The sequence below is a fragment of the Salvia hispanica genome, chromosome 3 (genome assembly GCF_023119035.1).
Source record: "Salvia hispanica cultivar TCC Black 2014 chromosome 3, UniMelb_Shisp_WGS_1.0, whole genome shotgun sequence".
Taxonomy (NCBI): domain Eukaryota; kingdom Viridiplantae; phylum Streptophyta; class Magnoliopsida; order Lamiales; family Lamiaceae; genus Salvia; species Salvia hispanica.
The window spans coordinates 7681809-7701737 of record NC_062967.1 but is presented as its reverse complement, the minus strand read 5'-3'; the positions used below and the strand labels follow the sequence as shown (position 1 = coordinate 7701737).

At 35.8% G+C, this 19929-nt stretch overlaps 3 protein-coding genes across 6 annotated transcripts; all 3 read right to left on the bottom strand.

The window, feature by feature from the left end:
- Window positions 1-1253: 1253 nt before the first annotated feature.
- Window positions 1254-2254, bottom strand: LOC125213625 (protein E6). Its single transcript, XM_048114274.1, has one exon. It carries the CDS (start codon window positions 2192-2194, stop codon window positions 1409-1411), a length of 786 nt encoding a protein of 261 aa, XP_047970231.1. The 5' UTR covers window positions 2195-2254; the 3' UTR covers window positions 1254-1408.
- Window positions 2255-6670: 4416 nt separating this feature from the next.
- On the bottom strand, window positions 6671-7272 carry LOC125213626. Its single transcript, XM_048114275.1, has one exon. It carries the CDS (start codon window positions 7231-7233, stop codon window positions 6766-6768), a length of 468 nt encoding a protein of 155 aa, XP_047970232.1. The 5' UTR covers window positions 7234-7272; the 3' UTR covers window positions 6671-6765.
- A 983-nt stretch (window positions 7273-8255) lies between these two features.
- On the bottom strand, window positions 8256-19005 carry LOC125213621 (glycogen phosphorylase 1-like). 4 transcript variants are annotated; one of them, XM_048114270.1, is made up of 22 exons: window positions 18147-19005; window positions 17960-18074; window positions 17750-17850; window positions 17050-17141; window positions 16685-16820; window positions 16493-16561; window positions 16179-16280; window positions 15675-15773; window positions 15165-15275; window positions 14612-14818; window positions 14317-14424; window positions 13867-13962; window positions 13186-13242; window positions 12635-12781; window positions 12177-12236; window positions 11962-12066; window positions 11001-11162; window positions 10517-10590; window positions 9667-9790; window positions 8978-9066; window positions 8607-8727; window positions 8256-8522 (listed from the first exon to the last, which is right to left on the bottom strand). In XM_048114270.1, the coding sequence occupies exons 1-22, from the start codon at window positions 18852-18854 to the stop codon at window positions 8370-8372; spliced, it is 3036 nt and encodes a 1011-aa protein (XP_047970227.1). In that variant the 5' UTR covers window positions 18855-19005; the 3' UTR covers window positions 8256-8369. The 4 variants fall into 4 exon arrangements, 2 of the variants coding, with proteins under 2 accessions (XP_047970227.1, XP_047970228.1); XM_048114271.1 differs by having other exon boundaries at window positions 12037-12066; XR_007174968.1 differs by lacking the exons at window positions 8256-8522; window positions 8607-8727 and having other exon boundaries at window positions 11001-11110.
- Between the last annotated feature and the right edge of the window lie 924 nt (window positions 19006-19929).

The window sequence follows — 19929 nt, the reverse complement described above, 5'->3', positions numbered from 1 at the left end:
TGCTATACAAATAAAGACCAAATACATAAAAATGAATTAATGATTAATATAAGAAGACTCCAACGGAATTGAGATATTTAATTGAGTAGAGAATTATATAAGCTGAGATTTCTTAAGACTCTTGTCAGGGGCTGAAATGTTACTTATTAAAGTGATTATGCAAGGTTGGCAAATCCATAATTAGAAGATGGAAGGTATGATTAATTACTGCAGTCTCGCAACTTGATCTCTTCATTCATCATTACAATTTCGACTACCACTCTCGTGACAAACTCAGACTGGATGGGCCTCCATTCTATGATCATGCCTTGTTTCTGCCCTTTTACTTTGTGTAATTTATTTTCTTTTTCTTTTTTGCACAAGGAAGTTAATTTGTTGTAATAAAGTCAAATTCCATGGTTCTTTAAGTCAAAAGAAAGAAAAAGAGTTAAAATAGAATAAGAGAGTTTCAGTTGGAAAATTGAGAAAATCAAATCAAAACAGTTAAAAAGAAAAAGGGAAAAAGAAAAAGAAACTTAAGCAATCTTGAAATGTGTAAATGAAGATTGGTCAGTCGTCGGCCGTCATCAGCGGGAGAATTGAAGTGATAAAAGGAATTACTTTAATTTGGTACTAATATAAAGGGCTATATACGGATTGTGATCATTAATTTTGGTAAATAAATTTCTTGTTGGCACCCCATGTTAAAGTTTAAAACTTAAAATCAAGTACGATTTTAAATAAATACAGCAGATATGTATGAATGTTTTTATTTCTCCAATGAATTCTATTTTAATTAAAAGAAGGGAACAAAAGCAAAAAAGAAAAGTAGCCAACAATATTGTTTGGAGAAAGCACTTGTACTAACTATACATACTTTTACTTTTAAAAGCGATTATGTACTCTTTCACTCTCCCTCAAATGACAATCACAATTTTCCCCTAAAAAAATTCAAAAAACTAGCAACAAAAATCAGTTTGGAAGTTGGGGAAAAACCAAGTCTAAGTGCAAAAACAAAAACTAATGCCACCACATATTTTGAAAGTCTCTCTCACCTATCCATTATTTTGAATTGTATTGATGAGCATCGTCAATTCCATTTTTAAAATGACGAAATTAATTCAACTCGTTTGACAAAAATTATAATCCCCCTTGATCTATGACAAGATTTACTTTTAACCTTAATTTATCAATCAAATCATTACACTTTTTTTGGTATGTCTTCAACCTTTAGAAAAAGTGGTGCCAGCAATCATAATTAACCACGCCAGAAATATACAATTATTTTAAAATTTTATAGTTCAACTGTAGAAGTAGTAGAAAACACTAAACCGCAAAAACAGCACTTTGTGAAAAATAAATATCTGTGCGTTTGGTTTTCACTAAACACCATAACTTAAAAACACCATTAAAAGGATTTAATCAAATATCAAGGCAAGTTGTTGTCATCATCCTGGAACTGATCTTGGTTGAATTCATAGGCATTGTTTCCATAGAAATTTCTGTTGTTGAACTCATTCTGCGGGCGAGCTCCTCGCATGGTCTCATAAGGGTGATTGCTGCTGTAGCTCTCTGAGTTAGTGTCGTAGTAAAACTTGCCGTTTGCCATGACACGCGTGTCGCTCATCCCCTGCGGCTGGAAGGCGCTGTCCTGCCCCTGCGGCTGGCTGTTGAAGCTGCTTCCGCCGTTGTAGTAGAAGTTGTTGTTGTTGGAGGCCGGGTTGCGGTAGCTTTTGAACTCGGTCTGCTCTTGCTCTTGCTCTTGCTCTTGCTGCTGCTGGTTGTAGAAGGAGTTCTGGTCGGCGTTGTAGTAATTGTTGTTGTTGTTGTTGGGGTTGGTGGAGAAGGTTCGTTGTTTGGTGAAGGAGGCGGGGGAGTCGTTGAGGTCGGATTCGGGCTGGGTGACGTAGGCGACGGGGTTGTAGTTCTTGGGGAGGTATTTGTTTGGGGTTTGTTTGAATTCTTCTTCGGCGGTGGCGGTGGTGGTGGAAGGGGGGTTTAGGCCGGATTCGTGGCCGTAGAGGCCGTAGCTGTTGTCGTTGTCGGGGAGGAAGGTGGGGTCTTGTTGATTGGTGGGGACTTGTGTGTTGGTGGTGGTGGTGGTGGTGGTGCTAGGGATTTTGTTGAAGAATTGGCTTTCTCTTGCATGAGTGTGGAGAGAGGAGAAGAGGGAGAGGAGGAGGAAGAGGGAGAGTTTCATGGCAGGGGAAGCCATTGCCACGAGGATAAGACTAAGAGAGTGTGTGTGTGTATAGTGTTGTGAAGTAGATGTGGTTTGTGTGTTTTTATAGAGGGGAAGATTTGTGTGTGTTTGAGTGAGAGTGTTAATAAATTTCCACTGATTTAGTGGAAAATGGAAATGGGGTCATAAAGTATAGACGTCCCAATAGTTTTCACATATATGAATTACTGTATTAAACTCTTATTTCCAGTGATAAATAGTTGAATGAAAACACGATTTTTTAGGTCTGAATATTGTTTTGTGTCATGAATTTAAAATTAGCCAGAAAAATTATAAATATTATATTTGTTCATGATATGGCCCATATCGAATATCTTATGTGCAATTGTATCTGACATGTCACTTGAAAAATTATATGTGAACGTCACTGGTCAATTAAACAATGTAATCTATTCGTTCAAAAAATGATATCGTTTTATTTAAAAATATGTAAGGGATCGAATTTCTACATTGTAGAACAATTGCAAATAAATTCAAAACTTGAATTTGGCCGAACTTGAATTTATTGCTATAATTACGTCTCTAGTGACCATTATTTAAATCTGTGCCTGTCAGCACTCCTCTACAGTAAATAAATGGGCACCATCAATAACTTCAACTATTATGTGGGAGTATGAAATATGGTTATGTATGAAACAAGCATTCCACAAAAGTTCACGTTTCATTATTATATGTATAATTAAGGATAATACTATATATCAACGCTGTAATTTTCCAAGAAAGAAGGAGGCATAATTGGATTGTCCATGGAATTGGATCGTATTTTTAGATATTTTTAAATTAGAAAATAACATGTCATTAATATAACTAATACGCAGGCATATGGGGAACTATTAATTAGGAGTACTAACATGGTGCGAAAAGGAAAACTATCACACTTTATTTCACAGATTCTCCTATGGTTAATGATCGGTTTCATTTGCATATTCTACTCTAATTTAGTATGCTAATTAAGACCTCGTTATCATGGTACGTTAATTTGGTGTGATAGGCTTCTTTTTTGGCATTACAAATCAAATATAGTATTTTCCAACAATATACAAAACAATGCATATTAAATAAAGACCATTTTCTCGCACGTCACGACAGAATTCACAAATGACAGCAAATTGCAGTGGTAAGTAAAATAATACTAGTACTATGTATTTATCGAGATATGTCTAAATAAGCTATTTTTTAGATTAAAATACTATAGTAAAGAATGTAATTAAGATTTGTACTCCGTTCACTATCAAAAGACTGAATTTTTATTCGGCTGCGTTGAGCATTAAGATGGATAATTCCATAAATTACTCAAAATAAAAAATTAAATTCCAAAAATTAGGGAAAGGTGAATGGAATAGAGTAGAATAATCATGCGTGGATTGTGGGTGGAGTGGGTGGGACATGAAAATTATAGTCCTACACTAACCATGTGCCATCTTCAAATATTAAGGGTTGCACCAAACTATTCTCTACACTTATGGAATTTATTTTAATGGGGGCCTCCCACACTCATTTACAAAATGCATGCCTATATCAACCCTAAACAATTATGGGTCCCCACTACCACAAATTGCACGTTTAGTTATCATTTTTAAATTAATTTTTTCATTCTAATTACACAACATATATAGTGGGATCTCTCATTCCAGTAGAAATGTCAATTGAGTTTATTTATTGAATTTTAGCTAATTGGGTATATAGTAATTAGGCTAAAATTTTATCACATTAGAAAATTCAATCTAAAACGTTCGAATTTTGTACTTGCTTAGACTGCTGATTAGACTAAAAATTAACGATGAAAATTAGTGTATGCATTCAAGACTGAGTAATTTTAGATTTGGGATATATAAATTTGTTGGGCACTAATGTGTCATAATCGAAAATCTATTCAAAATTTTATTATTAACGTACGCTTTAGATGTAATTAAAAATTATCCCTTAATGTTTCATCTGATTCTGCCCTGTTAAATGATGGTTGAAAGAATACAAACCAACTCCACCAACCCCATCTGTCTCCATAGACAACCGTCTACTTTATTTTCTTATTTGAGCTCAAGTAATAAATGTTTTCAACCATGTTTTTATAATTCTGACTTAATGACTTTTAATTCGATGGGTTGCCCCTTTTATGTTTGGTGCTATTATGGAAAAATCACCGCTGGGCTAATTCGAAAAAATTTATATTTCCATTAATTATTTCGGTCATATTTAATATATATCCGACTCAACTACTCAATGAATTAGGCATTATTACCGGTTAGCAACTGCCACTTTATGTTGTTTTCGTCCTTTCAAGAATTGCATGTGGCGGTAATTAATTATAATAATGTCACATAATGAAAACGTCAAAAATTGTATAATCAAGGGATGCATAAATTGATGGCGTCTTACATCTCAATATTGCACATCTATTTTAATATTTGTGACTCTTAATACATAGATCAACTACTTTTATTTATGATTGTTTTTGAAAAGAATTATATTTCAATCCCAAGATGCACAAATCTTGATTTCTTGATATTCACTTTATTCGAGCTCTCCTCCCATTCTGATGAGAAGAGTTTTGTGGGGAGGTGCAATATTGGACTATTTATTCTTTTATAATATAAAGTCGTATGAGTACACCACGTTGTCGTCAATCTAGATTTAGTGTAATTACAAAAACACAAAAAATCGAAACCAAAATAATATAATTATGTCTAAGTGTCTATAGTAGTGGGGCGCGTTTTGGTTAATCAATCAAATTACCAATTCTCAATTAATTAGCAAGTGTTTGACCAATCAACCTTTTCCCAATTTGTCAAACACTTTATGAAATCACATTTGGCTTTGTTTTTTTTCTTGGGCCTAGCGAAATTCTTGCGCGATTATCGGATAAAATTAATTTTTTAATGAAATTGCAAAATAACCCCCTTAATTTATTGTTACAAAATTATCTCCTCTCTATATGGAGAAAATACACAATAAAACTTCCTACGTACCCTAAAGTAAGATTTATACAAATTAATAAACGACAATTATTGTACTCCTACAATTTTTTCAAAGTTTTTAATTTGTAGTAATATAGTTGGCTCACAAAATTTCAACAATTTCAAGTGTGTTGGAACACAAAATCATGACGCAATCAACGGAAGGCCCAAACTTTGTAACATAATATGGTACATTTTTACATTTAACAAATGACTTAATAACACTTCCAATAGTTAGTCCTTTTGTCGAGAAGTAGAAGCTTTATTAAACTGAACATTATGGTCTGTGCATTTGGTTAAGGTAGTCATAGTCAAAAATTAAATGATACTACATGTCTACTCGTTTCTAAGAGCATGTTCATTGCTTGTCTGTTTTCTACTACAAAAGCACAAAGAGTTGCCCCTTCCTATCAACACATCAGGTCCACACACTATTAACTATTTATCCATATTACTCACCAAATTAGAGAAATATTACTACCTACGTATTTAATGAGTTTGAATTTTGCCATCGTGTGTTAGATGAAGTTTCCTTGGAACGGAGTATTTAATTTTCAAACTATTGTCGCTTTAGTTGGTCACATGCCTATAATTTGTATTTTTATGAGTTTTCCTCATAAAATAAATATTTTTTAAATGTTTTTCATTTTATTCCCCCTTTACCCATCATAATATAATATATAGTATTTTTTTTAAAAAAAGCCAGCCAATTTGAAAAAAAAAAATAAAACTCCCAAATGAAAAGGACCCATCTTTCTTCTTTCGGTATAGGGAACATATCCTCAATATATTTCATTTATTTTTTTTTCTAACAAAAGAAAATGGGAAGACCCAGAAACTCAATACTCAAATCACTTAGATTGATATCTTGAAAGATTTTTCTTTTCTCTATATCTGACATATGGAGAAAAATATGATGTTCTAGGTAAAAAATTTCCACAACCCAATCAACTAATTATGAGGCGCAGATGTTGGTTAAATGTCACTAGTGCCTTTCACTAAACACCAAATATTGCATTAGTCCTCAACAACATATCTTCACATTCGGTGGAATACATTAATATACAGGGCTAATCTATTTTGAATTTGCACATGATATAGGTGGGATGTGTATGTGTACAAATAATTTTGCACCATTCAACCCTATTAATCTTCATTGTGCACCTTTATGTCTTCCACTCATGTTTGGTCCATTGTCCTACCTTTGACCTTTTATCTTCTACATCCAAATCGAGTTTTTCAAGAATATTGGTATGCTGTGTTCAAAGCTCGAGTCCATTAGTATCATCCACCCTTGATAAATGATGGTAGTGTTCGGTTTCCAAGATAAAATAATACTATCTAGGATTGAGTTGTGAAATTATTTTAGTAAGTGGTTTAGCTATGACTAATTATCTCATGATTATGTTATGGACCAAACGCACTAGAAATTTAATTGCGGATACAATCTTGAAAATCGAACACTCTGATAAGTACTACTAGTATAATGCATACATAAACATAACTCTTCCAAGTACATTATTATTAATTTATTTGTACAATAACATAACTTGAAATAGAAAAAGATATGAAGCTAAAAACACCAAAAATTTAGTTATCTTGGAGGGAAATGGGAACCCAAAACAAAAGTAAAAGCACCAAGAGATTAGGAACTAGAATTGGAATCAATGGATTAACATCGTTCACCAGCCTTCTCCGTCTCAATCTGGACCTCACATATCTCCTCCTCTCCTCTTCTCCCCACTCGCCGGCCGCCACCCCTTTCGCCAAAATCAGCGGCGGAGGCAGTTGGTAGGGGCATTTGCACCGCCAAGAGGTCTCCGGCAACCCTAATCTTCGCCCCCTTTTGATGAACTGAGACAAGGCCCATCTCATGAGCGGCGGCGGAGGAGGGGATGAGGATGAGCGCCGGCAGAGGAGGGGAGGGTAGTTCCAGTTGAGGTAGCAGGGGATTTGGGTGGCGATGAATAGCTGCGAGTGGAGCGGCGGCGCGTGGGTTGGGCTGGTTAGGATGTGAGTCAGCGCGTGGAGCTTCTGCTCCCAACTCGTATTGTCCATTGTGTGGATATGATCATATGATAGATAGATAGATTATAGATAGGATGCAACTATTGAATTAAATGCTATACAAGTTATTACTATGAAAGTAGGGTGGATTAAAATTTTAAAAATTAATTTAATCCGAGTTTTCACACTTAACTCCAGCACCCGCGCGTGTGCAACATGCACTTTGATTAATGGGCGACGAGGTCAGAGGCATGGCGCGTGCTTTAATACTATGTGCACGTCGTGCTCGGTGTTCTGCAACGGCGTGCACGTGGCGTTGTCATTACTCTTAGTCTCATCCTTACCATCTACTCCCAATTATCGTAGTTACAAAATAGAGATAACCTTTTTCTTATGTGCAAATGAGCAAATCGATCTTTTATTCAATTTCAATTCCTTCCGAATGCCTCCCAGGGAAAATAAAATATCGAATTGGATGGATTCATCATTGTTACATCTTTGATTATCCATTTTGTACGAACATGTGCCATTTAATTCTTGAAATCCTCCCATGCTAGGAAGAAACTGCTTCCCATGCTAGGAAGAAACTAAGTCTCCAATGTAAATTTGGTATCAAAAAATTGGATAGAAAGATGGCAGAAAAGGTAAAAAAGTAGGCAGAAAATTCATGATACATCTCTATCACTCGCATGTAAGGTTGTTTAGGTAAAGGTAATAAATGAGATGCCATAAAAATTTGTATCGATATTTATTTGAGATAAATACAGGTCATCGAGAGTCTAAAAATTTGCCCCTTACCTCCCAACCCATTCATGTGTTATTCTTTGCACCAAAAAATTCGAGGCATTTAATGTGGTTGTTTGTACCCTGTCAAGTAAATAAACACAGTTCCAAAATACGAATCATCACTTGAATTAAATTCATTACTCTGTAAATTATTCTTCTACGATGAGTAAATAAATGGAAAATTTGAACATTTCAATCAAATTTTTTCATTTAACACGCTCAAGTATAGTCGCCAAGGTCATAGATACAAAAAAAAAAAAAACTGTGTAAATCAAACTAGCGATGGATGGAATTAAGAAGAAATAGTATATAGCACTATATATGTTGAGAATAGATGAGGACAAGTTTTTTTCTTGAAGAAAATGGTAAGAGAAAGGTTTAGAAGAAGTGAGCAAGAATGATCAGAAGGGACATCTGCAGGGTTCAATACCCCAAGCATTCTTGGCATATTCTTCGATTGTTCGGTCGCTGCTGAATTTCCCAGAACCAGCGGTGCTAAGGATACTCATGCAAGTCCATTTTTCTTTGTTCACAAACACTCTATCAGCCATAGCCTGTAGAAATGTGGTTCCAGTGAAAAGACATATTTTAGAACTGACAGTCGGAAACTCGATGCAGTGTTGAATACACAAAGTTACCTGAGCCTCAAGATAACTAGTAAAATCAGCCCCGAGCTTATAAAAATCTTTGTCGTCCTCCAGAGAGTCGCATAGTGAACTGAAGTACTCTTTGAAACCAAAATAACCATCGCGAACCATACTACAAAATAACCATCACTTTGATAAGTAATAAAAAAGTTGAGTCACGCCTAGCAAAGAATAACTAAAGATTCATTCCACTAGTCATCACGAGAATGGCATCATAATACTCTCTTCGTGTTTTGATTAGGGTGCTTTGAAGAGATGGTACTAAAACAAGTCACTTGCATAAATGGTTAGACGGACCCGAGGGGTGAAACATCGGATCACAGAAGAAAACTAAGTAACAGAGAGTTGTGCATACTACCTACCTTACAACTCGAATAAATTGAATAGATACTCCTGGAGCAGGTTTATCTCCCGATGGTGGATCTTCATGTAATTTAGCACCAACAAGAAACTGAGAGAATGAGAAAATGGTTAGGTTCTCCAGATCTCTATGAAAAATTAATCAAAGGGATGCAATCTATGAGCTCAGTTATTTTACCCCTTTCTCTGTTTTATCCTTTTTGTTTATTATTATTCATGCATTACAAGCTGATACTACTAAGCAGTAAATTCACTTGAAAGGTATCCACAAGTCCAAGTTTGCAGGACTGAGAAATAAAAAGGACCCTAGCATCTATCAGCTCATACAACACAATGAAGAACTTGACTAACATTGCAAGTATCGAAATAGATACTACAAAGGGTTCACGTTTCTTGGTGGCATGAAATATCATATTGATCAAGACCATGCAAGTAAACTCACTAGCATGGTCTCAATTCTCAACCCCAAGGTCAACAAATTGATAATTTTCAGCAGTTAAACATGCAATTCCTTAGACAAGTTTATTGGTAGAACTCTAAGTTGCAGCTCTATTTATTAAAGCATATTTATGACCCATGATTTATGTTCCACGTCAGCTTATTCACAGCCTGAAAAGATACAGATGAATGAGAAACTAAAGATGTTAGACATATTTAAACATGGAAGTTAGTTCCATATAGCTTATCATACCATGTTCTCTGCTCCTATTTCTTCAATTATTTCAACTGTGGAACCATCTGCAGTGGCTAATAGCAAGCACCCATTCATGAGAAATTTCATACTGCCAGTTCCTGACGCCTCATGCCCAACAGTACTGAGAAAAAACACAAAATTATCGGGTAAGATTATTTATATAAACACATGCAGCTAGTGTCTGAAAAATGAATCTGAAAACAAGTAAATTGAAAAAAAATACTATGTTAACAAAGTTACAAACGAATCAGATATAGATCAATAAATGCATGAAAAATCTAGCCTCTTCTTGTTAATTGATGCCCAAACACAATGTGCAAGAATAACATGAAGGCATGGCCAGTTTTTCACAGGAAAGTCTGATCTACGTGCCTTCTTACAAAACGGATGTATTCAGATTTTCAGTATGTGTTTTAGCTTAAGTAACTAAGATTCTTAACATTAGATGGGGAACTAATAACAGCATCCCAATACAGGTAATCATTAAAAATACATCATTTGAAGATTTCAATAGCTTTCATAGAGTAAGTGAAACAAAACAAAAATCTCTTAATTTACTGCAGTTTTTCATGTGAGGTGAACAACAGAAATAAAACATGTTCTTTATTTTGCACCATGCTCCTGTAGTGAATTCCGTGACATTCTAGACATAGCTTCAAATACCCATTACGGACCTTCCTTATATTAGCACATGCACATCAAACCCTGAAATTAGTTTGTACTTTATCAATGGATTATCTTTGTACAGTCCAGTTGTTTCAGATTTCAATTGAACAAGTTATGAGAAGAATTAGATATAATTCGATAATATATACGCCGTACAAAATATGGAAATAGTGCAGCAAACCTGATATGCTGTGAAAGGTCACTGCCAGGGATAACAAGTTCAGCCACAGACACATTATAATCCGGGATAAAAACCTGGAATGGAAGAAGGAATTGAATACATACTTCTAATGGCCTTTCTTATAGGAAGTAAGCAATTGATTACACATTTTTGGCCATGGATATGTAAATCGAGAAGTATGTAGCTTAGAATTTTAACAGCGAGAAACAGTTTCTCCATCTGCTTAATATATCGTTCCAAAATGAACTGTATGTTATGCATGTATGGGGATGCAAGTGAGGACACATGAACGATACATGTAAGAGATAGATAAAACAAATAATTTGACTGCATTTATTACAAAGCATCTTGCAATAATTTTCCTTTACACAATATGATCCATTTGAACTTATTTGCCAAGTTTTAAGAATGAGTATACATGAGGATGGCATGCAAAAGACCCTCGTACCTAGTAGGTAGCAAAGAATTGCAGTAATTGACATACCACTTTGAGTAGATCCCCAACATCATCATCATTGTTAACTTTTTCTGCAACAGCATGGCATAGCTTAATAATTTTCTTGGCAACTTCATAACCAGGAGCAGCTTTGCCTCCTATGATGCAGACACGGGGTACAACCTTCTTTCTGTCACTTTTGTTCATATTCTTAAACAAGAAAAGATATATAAAAAAGGTGAAATGACGATCATTTGTGTCCAGCCAAGGAGATTATTAGCGACATGCAAGTATTACCGAACAAAGAAATGAATAAATAAATACGGAGTATATTATTAAGCTCATATAAGGATAAAATCTGTTGGAATAAAAATAATTAAACTTGATTTTTGTAGTAGAATTATCTAGATATGATAAATATCTAGATATTATGAAGATATTATGAAGAATTATCTAGTTGTAGGTATTAAAATATCTAGATATTTTAGGAGAATTCTCTAGAATTAGTATGTATTAAAATATTAAGATATTTTAGTAGAATTCCCTATAATGTTAGGAAAAATATCTAGATTTTTATGGAGAAAAACCTAGATATAGTAGAGAATTCTAGAATATGAGATGCATGCCTATAAATATGGCATAGTTGTACCATTTTGTGAAGTTGAACAAGTGGGAGAAGTTGAGAAAGTTTGAAGAAATTGAGTATTCCTTTCTTCCCCATATCAAAACATCTCCTAAAACCATTTCTACATATTCCACCCATTCTCCTCTCAAATACTTCCACCAAACTAAATTACTCCTCCAATATCTTATATATTCCAACAAAATCAAGTAGTATCATGTAGTATTTTGAAAGAATCTACAGATCTGCCACTCCAATTTTGTATAGATAATCTTCTTGACCATGTCATCACATATTACTCCTATTAGTCACACAAAAGGTCTAAACAATATTCACAAATTATTCAAAACATTCAGCATAAAAGGCTTAATGCAGTCATATCGATACCTTAATGCAGTCATATCGATACACGATACCAAGTATATTCAGCAATTGTCGTTTGTATTCATGTATACGCTTTACCTGGACGTCAAACATTGCATCTAAGCTGACCTGAAGTCAAGATACAGCCACAATTGCTATTAAAAAGAGTTCAGTCAAAAGTAATAGAATTAACAAAACCAAGAAAACTAATGCATATAAGATCACTAATATTCTCAAACCTTAACCCCAGTCGAAGTTTCAATGTAGTCAGCAAGCCTCATCTTATTAATTGTCTTTGTCTACACAAAAGTGATTTACATTAGATCATGGTAAAACAACATTTTTAGTCCCATTAAGTAATACTCCCTCCGTCCCGCCTTAGGAGTCCCGATTGAGTCGGGCACATGTTTTAAGAAAAAATTGTTTGTGTGTGTAATAAATAAATATTGTAGTGGATGTTGGGACCCACTTTTAATTGAGTGTCCAATAAATAAATGTTGTAGTGGATGTTGGGACCCACTTTTAACACTTTTTAATTAGTTGTAGTGGATGTTGAGACCCACTTTTAACACTTTGTAGGCATTTTATATTAATTTATCTCAGCCGGGACTCTTAAAGCGGGACGCCCAAAATTGATCAACCGGGACTCCTAAAGCGGGACAGAGGGAGTATGTGTCTAGGGCAGAAATTGCACTACCATTCTCCACTCTTGTTGTAGGACAGGATTTGATGCATGCTCTTGTAAACCTGCTAAGAGGTCGACATTACGGATCCATGCTTCTGTCCCCAGCCATTTTGAGATGAGAGAGCATAAACCAGGATTACTCACCACTATCCACCTTCTCTGAGAATTAAACACACCAGAAGTGTAACAATGCCATATAAGTGAATTGCTAAATTATAGGTAGATGAATGGTGCAGTAAAATAGAACTAGTTTTGGGATTGGAAATGGTTTAAGGAAGGAGAAAAGAAACAAAGTACGTTCAGGATTCACAGATCACGATAAACAGAAAATTTTGTAATTTGATTAGTTCTCCACCAGGTTTTATAATGTGTTGATCTCAACGTAAGGCAAAGCAGAACTGCATGTAGAATATATTGTCAGAAAATTCTTGAGTATTTGAAAAACCATTTGCATTCAGGACCTTCGGAGCACCTCAAAGCTTGAAAAGGGAGCCTTGCTTATATGAATTTTCATAAAGATATAGAATGTCGAAAGCTTGTGCTTCTACCATCTAAAAAGTAACCTGTGTTACTCCATTTGTTTTATACTGGAACTTCTGAGGCCATAAGTCATAGAAATCCTACAAAGTCAAAAACGGGTGACATGGATTAGAAAAAGGCAATAAAAGTTCTAGGAGGAAAAACAAAATTTGATGGTAACTATTGATGATGAACCTCCCTTGTGCTGCATTCCTACATTAATATGTTTTAAATTCGTTGAAATGTATCACAAAATGTTCAGCATGACTTTAAGCTATCTATACATTAAAACAAATATCAACAAGTCAAATCACAATGGTTTGGAAGCCTTTTCTGGAGGAGTTGCCGAGTGGAGCTCCATTTATAAGGGAGAACAAATATATTAGTACAGATAAAAACTAGGTTGCTTTACCCCTTGATACCCTTTAATCTCATTGGTGTAAAGGTGCAACATGATATAAGACAGTTCATGCTACGTAGAGCATTTCATATATACCTAGCAAGTTTCTACGGTCGGGAAATTTGATATTTTTCCGACATGGGAGATCATACAGTAAAAATATCAGCATTCAGTAGCCACTGTTTTTGAATGGTAACCTCCAATATACATTCAAAATAATTAATTCATTGGCAAAATTTTCTGGACAAAACCTACAATATTACTCGACATTTATACAAAACTTGACCTAAAGGAAATAAAATTTTGTGATAATTCTCTAACATACCTTGAATAATCTTGTTTTAAGTAACTCAAAATGTACTTTGGATACTCCATTGACTGTGTGACTGCAAATAATTGATAAGTTTGCCATCCGGATACTCTGTCAGCCCAAAAGAAAGATATAAGCTGTACAGTAGCTACATGATGCAAAACCATGGAATAGAAGTAAGTAAAAGGATAAAGACACACTGGGATTTACATTTGCTACAAAATGCTATTGCCATTAAGGAGAATTATAATACCTTTATTTGTATGAACTATAAAATCTGAAGGCATGCAGATGATCTCTTAATTGGAGGGTACCTCTTGGACATGCTATATTTGAGATTCAGATTGCCAAGCATGATGATGAATTTTAAAATGTAATATGGGTTTTTCTATTCATCCGCTAATCAAAGTATATGCAAATTACACATAATGCTAGAATGATCTTATTCCATCTTCTTTACCTTACCTTCACAATACCTTCCTCCACAATTGACATCCGCTCAAGTCTACTGTAGTCCTGACCAATCTTTCTTTTCAAATCTTCCATGAAACGATGATTAATTTCATACATTATCTGAAATCAAAGATGTGTAAGCATGCTTTTTACTCAATATTCTATATCAGTACTGTCATTTAATTTTTTTGTGGGGAGGAGAAATCAAAGACAAAAATTCGAACTTCAACAAATGCAAGGAAAAAAAAGAAGAAAAACAAAAAGGAACACAGAAGTTGAAACCAGTATTGCTGCAAAAGAAACTCACTTGCAAATGACGCGGGAGAAGACTTCCCATTAGATCCACAGGAATTTTCTCCAGCCCTTCAGTGTTTACTGTGTGAGTTGTGAAAGAAAATGCCCGACATACTATCTCCCAAGCTCTACCCCAATCTAAACATTCTTCATCAATAAGCACTCTCATGACCTCAACTATTGCAAGTGATGGGTGAGTATCGTTTATCTGAAAAGCAACCTGCAAAAACGAATTTAAGCACGTTATCATGAGCCTCCTGCAGAAAATAATAGAAAATGAAAAATAAGGTAGGAAAACCAGAAGCTCTTATGCTTCAGTCACTAATAAACTTCCTTTCAGCGGTCAAGCTGCCTACAGGATAACAGCTCTAGCAAACATTCAATGTACCAAAGAGTAGAACCAAATAACTCCAACAATAATAAAAAGCAGACTGAACAATTTCAATAAGGAGATTAAGTAACCTTTCCTTTTCCCATCAAAATAAATAGCTAGTATATATGAGAACACAAGAAAAATGAGAGAGATCATCTATCATTATCGTTGGTGAAAAATTAGGAATTTCAACCTTATCTGGAAATTCATCAAAGTTGTCATGAACATCTTTAAATCTCCTGATGATGTCTTGCACTGATGCTGAAACAAAGAAGTATTGCTGCTTTAGTCTCAATTCCTTCCCCTGAAATAGATTAGCACCATTACTAAGAAACATCAGATCCAATTCTAATGAAGAAAATGATCTATATATTGGCATAAGTAGGTGTATGACTGGGGTCGAAAGGCTGAAATAAGTATTGCCACTGCTTTGACGGATACATGGTCGACAGGGTGGTGCTAGACATTTTTACACGAGGGGGCCAAAGAGGACAAAAAAATTCCTTGCTTTTTTTTCTCTGAGGCAGTGTGTTCAAATAAAGCGCCATATATGAAGCACCACTCTTGGTAACTCAAATGTAATAGAGAAACTCAAGATCCAAGGATACAACATAAATATTTTCAACAATTTACACAAATATAGTTTTCCTTTTATAAAAAAGAACACAGGAAATGGGAAATAGTATCAGCATAGGCATTTGACCTGATAAGAACGATCATCAGGATACAGGACATAACTTATGGTTTCCGCCTTCTGTCTGTTTACAATTGCATTTATGTAGTCTCCAGTGTTGTATGACTCCTGAAATTTATGTCCAATTGGCAAGTCATCAGCAACCATACAATGAAAAAGGTAAAACTTTAAAACAAAAATAAATGATCAAAGCTCAGAGCAATACATAAATAAAAATTTATTCAGATAAAAGACTCTTCAAGAGTGGAGAAATGAACTTTAGATCAGTCTTCAAGTATACTATCCTACATAATGGAACAACTGATTCTCGAATAAGATTTATTGCACAAGATGTGACTATGGCCACACAGTAAAACCATGACAATATCCTATTGATGTTTCTCGTCACCTCATCACGGACGGAAGTAAAACTACATGGCGAACACACAGCCATTCACCAAAAGATTCATTCAATTTTTGCAGATTGTCAGTTAGTATACGATACAATTATGAGTAGAACAAAATCAAGATTACCAGGTCATATTGCCCACTTGGTTTAGCAGCCCATAGTCGAAGGTTAATGGCATTCCGTGTTCCATAACCTGGTATTGGGTTGTCATAAGCAACGGCTTCGACCTGTCATTAAAAGACTATATCTAAAATTCCAGTAACTGAATTGTTACTTAAGAGTTCCAGAAATCGGACTTTACACATGCCACCCCAAATTCGTGACAGTCACAGACAGGAGAGACTTAACAATGCAACAATTAATAAATAACTAAACACTGAAATAGATGGTTGATCATAAGTTCATAACTTAGAGTCATCACAATGAAAAATAAACTCACTGTTTCTCCAGGTGTCCAGACTTTGTACTTGACTCCGTTTGAGGCTTTCTCTTCAACCGTGCCATAGAACTTATTCATAAGGAATTCAATCAAGTGATGGGACAAAAGTTTAGAAGTCTAAGACAAGGTGAATCGGTAAAATGTTTCTGTACCATTAAATGAATATCTTAAAAACAGTAATAGTGTTTTCACCTTCACGGAATATGAAACTTGTATTCTCTCTATTTCCCAAGGATTTCCAAAGTTCAGCCAATAATCTGGTTGTTCGTGTTGATATCCATCTACGATAACCTGACGGAATAGACCATACTGATAGCGTAACCCATACCTACACACAAGTAGATGTTGTCAACTGCACCATGCAAAAATTTCTATTCTGCTAAATAAATTCTACTACAATGTCAGGCATAAGTGGGAAACTTGTTTCATAAATTGAGGAGACAAGGATTTTCAAGCATCCAACATGTGAAGTAAATTGAGTAGAGAACTTTAGTTAGACAAGATTGACATGTTACTAATCGATTTTACTTTGAATGTACTCTGTTAAAATCATGTACCCCCAAACTGGATAATCCAGTGTTGCTAAAGAATCCATTTGGCATGCTGAGAGTCGGGCTAGGCCACCATTACCGAGTGCTGCATCTCCTTCCTGCAAATGAAATGTGAAACAACTTAACAATGACCTTTGAATGGCCAAATGAAATAAATAAGATGTAACATTAACTACAGAACTAACATACATATACAGTTCATCATTATCACCAACTAACACATGAATCCTATGACATAACCAAGTTTCATGAGAGCTTTGATAGTGTCAAACGTCCTATATGCCCATCAAATACTATGGTGCATGAATACATATATGTAAATTCAATGATCTCCAAAATCATGGATCCTGAAAAGAGGGTTGCCCAATAAAAGGGTGGTGTTGGAACATATACTTGACTTTGTCCGATTAAACTTGGATTAGGTGTTTGTCGTCTGTGCCTGCACAGTTCACCTCATTATAGGAAATTGTTATATGTTGGAGTATATTTGGCCAGCATCTTTGATACAGCTGATGAAATCGAATATATAGAAAGTTACAAGTTCATAATTCATTCTTAGAATTTCATCCTATTCAACAATGAACTTTCAATCAAGACCCAAATTCGTGCAAAAACAGCACAAGCAGAAAGAGGACAAAAGAGGGCTTTACTCCAATTTCCAATGGAATATGAAATAGAGGATCAGAGAATGGTAAATTTTCAAGACCTGCTCCGCTAAAACTTCATATTCAAATCCAAGTTGGCTTAAAGCTTCTGCATACTCATCTCGAATACCGAGGTTGATGACACTGTTGGACAGCGAACGACCTAAAGGAAATAATTCATGCATCAAAAATAGGTAGTCATGAAGATATGGGCTTTGCTGACAAATAAAGACACACATAATGCAACAGAGACTTTTTGAAAATGTAAGCACCCATAAGAAATTCAAGTGAAAGAAAATATAGGCGCTTTGGATCTTGCTTCTTAAAATGTTGATGCGTGTCATGCCACCGCTCAATAAGACGATCTCTTACACTGTGAGACAATGCCTGCACAATCATCAACCATAAACATCGAGAAAATTTTCCGTAGGATTCCAAAAAGGCACCCAAGAATAATACCTGAAACGCTTCAAAATCATCAAAATTGAACCTGGACCTTGCCACCGTGTACTCCACATGATCTAAAATATCCTTCTGCAAACTCATCGGATCATTCTTCAAAAATCCATCCATCAATCCGAAAATCTTCTCCGCCTTTGCTCTCCTTTCTCCCAAAGACTCCAGTCCCGATACTGATTTCTTCACCACCACCCCTCTCCCGCCGGCCTGCTTGAGTCCGGCAGAGGTATCACCAACACCATCAATAGCCTCCATCAATGACTTCCTAATTCTCTCAAGATCTTCAACATCCTCAAGCTTCTTACCATCAGAGCTAGTAACATGAAAACTCTTGACAAAGAAGTCCCCTTCAAACTCAACTGAAGCTCCTTGGACTGTGAGACCAAGCACTTTGAAAACTCGAGTAATAACCCCTAGAAGCCCGATTCTGGTTCTCGCTCGGATTACGAAGACAGTCGAGCCGGCAACATCATCGTTTGTGATTGCAACAGTGGAAGAACCGTCGCTGGAAAAATCAGTATCTCGACTTGCAGTTGATGCCCGTGGGTGCTTGGAGATGACATTGTGCGAAATGAAGGCGTGATTGAAGTGCTTGGGCTCGGAATTGAACAAAACTGAACGGCGGTGGCTGAGATTTGGAGTTGATCGGATGTAGGGCTCAGCACATGGCAATCCGGGCGCGAGCGGCGAAACTGGAGTTGCAGCCATCTCGACGACAATGAGGGCGTGGAAATCAACAAGAGAGCTTCATCTGAATGATTTTAGTGGCGGAGAGCGTCGGGGTTGGAGCAGGATTTGCGTGGGATTGAGAGCTTTTTGGCAGAAAGGTAGAGTGATTTTGGAGGGAGGGTTGAGTGATTGTCACTGAAAGGGGAAATAATAATGATTTAATATGGAGGGAGATTTACAAACTTTATATTAGACCGTTGGGATTAGGAAGATTTAATTATATCTAATCACATTGCTAACATTACAAGATAATTCTCGCCATATTTCAGATTAGATTATCATGTGTGCACGTTTATAGAGAACGAGGGTCAAACCCTGCACGGACCAGGGTCTGACCCAACCAAAGCGAATGGGAAAGGCGGCCAACGAGGTAGAGGCTTGTGAGGTGCTATAGAGGAGGGGTAGCCAGCTTCATAAGGAAGTAGGGTATGCATCAACAATGGTTATGGTACGATAGCGGGTAAGGATGGACCAAGGTGAAGGAGCAGAAGGTGGCGATGGTGCTATAGAAGGGGGGATGGGATGCGTGTTCATAGGTATTTATCGTTAAAGTATAATTCCATATTATCTATTTATATGAGTTGATGATATTTTTTTTCCTAAACAATTCCAGTACTAATTCTTTCGCTCGTACATCATGTTTCGGCTTCAAAACCCTAATAATCTCTTCCAATTTTGAGTGCACATTTGATATAGAATGAGTAGAACACTTGGAATCTGCCATCTGAATAAATTCCTAGTACATATAAAAAATTTCTTATTGTATTTTTGACCCTCTTTGGTGGTTCCGTAGCAGGTTTTTTTGGACATTTTCTAGGATCAAGCAAAAAATCTAATACAACTTTAGGTTTATTGCTCTTAAATATTTTTATCTTTCGACACAACTCACACACCTGTATCTATGCTAAACAAAACAACGGATATGCGGTTCAACTAACATCATCACATTCTCATTTATGGCAGTTGGACATACCATAAGGATGTACATGTCTTCATAAGACGTTAGAGCATCCACATCCGTGCTCTTTGGCAAGAGCACGGACGTGGACCCGGA

Coding starts and splice junctions, on each gene's coding strand:
- LOC125213626 (XM_048114275.1), bottom strand. CDS start 7,233: ATGGACAATACGAGTTGGGAGCAGAAGCTCCACGCGCTGACTCACATC.
- LOC125213621 (XM_048114270.1), bottom strand. CDS start 18,854: ATGGCTGCAACTCCAGTTTCGCCGCTCGCGCCCGGATTGCCATGTGCT. Junction 16,562..16,684: donor AAGTTTCATATTCCGTGAAG/GTGAAAACACTA, acceptor CTTATGAATAAG/TTCTATGGCACGGTTGAAGA. Junction 8,728..8,977: donor CAATTTATTCGAGTTGTAAG/GTAGGTAGTATG, acceptor GTTATTTTGTAG/TATGGTTCGCGATGGTTATT.
- LOC125213625 (XM_048114274.1), bottom strand. CDS start 2,194: ATGGCTTCCCCTGCCATGAAACTCTCCCTCTTCCTCCTCCTCTCCCTC.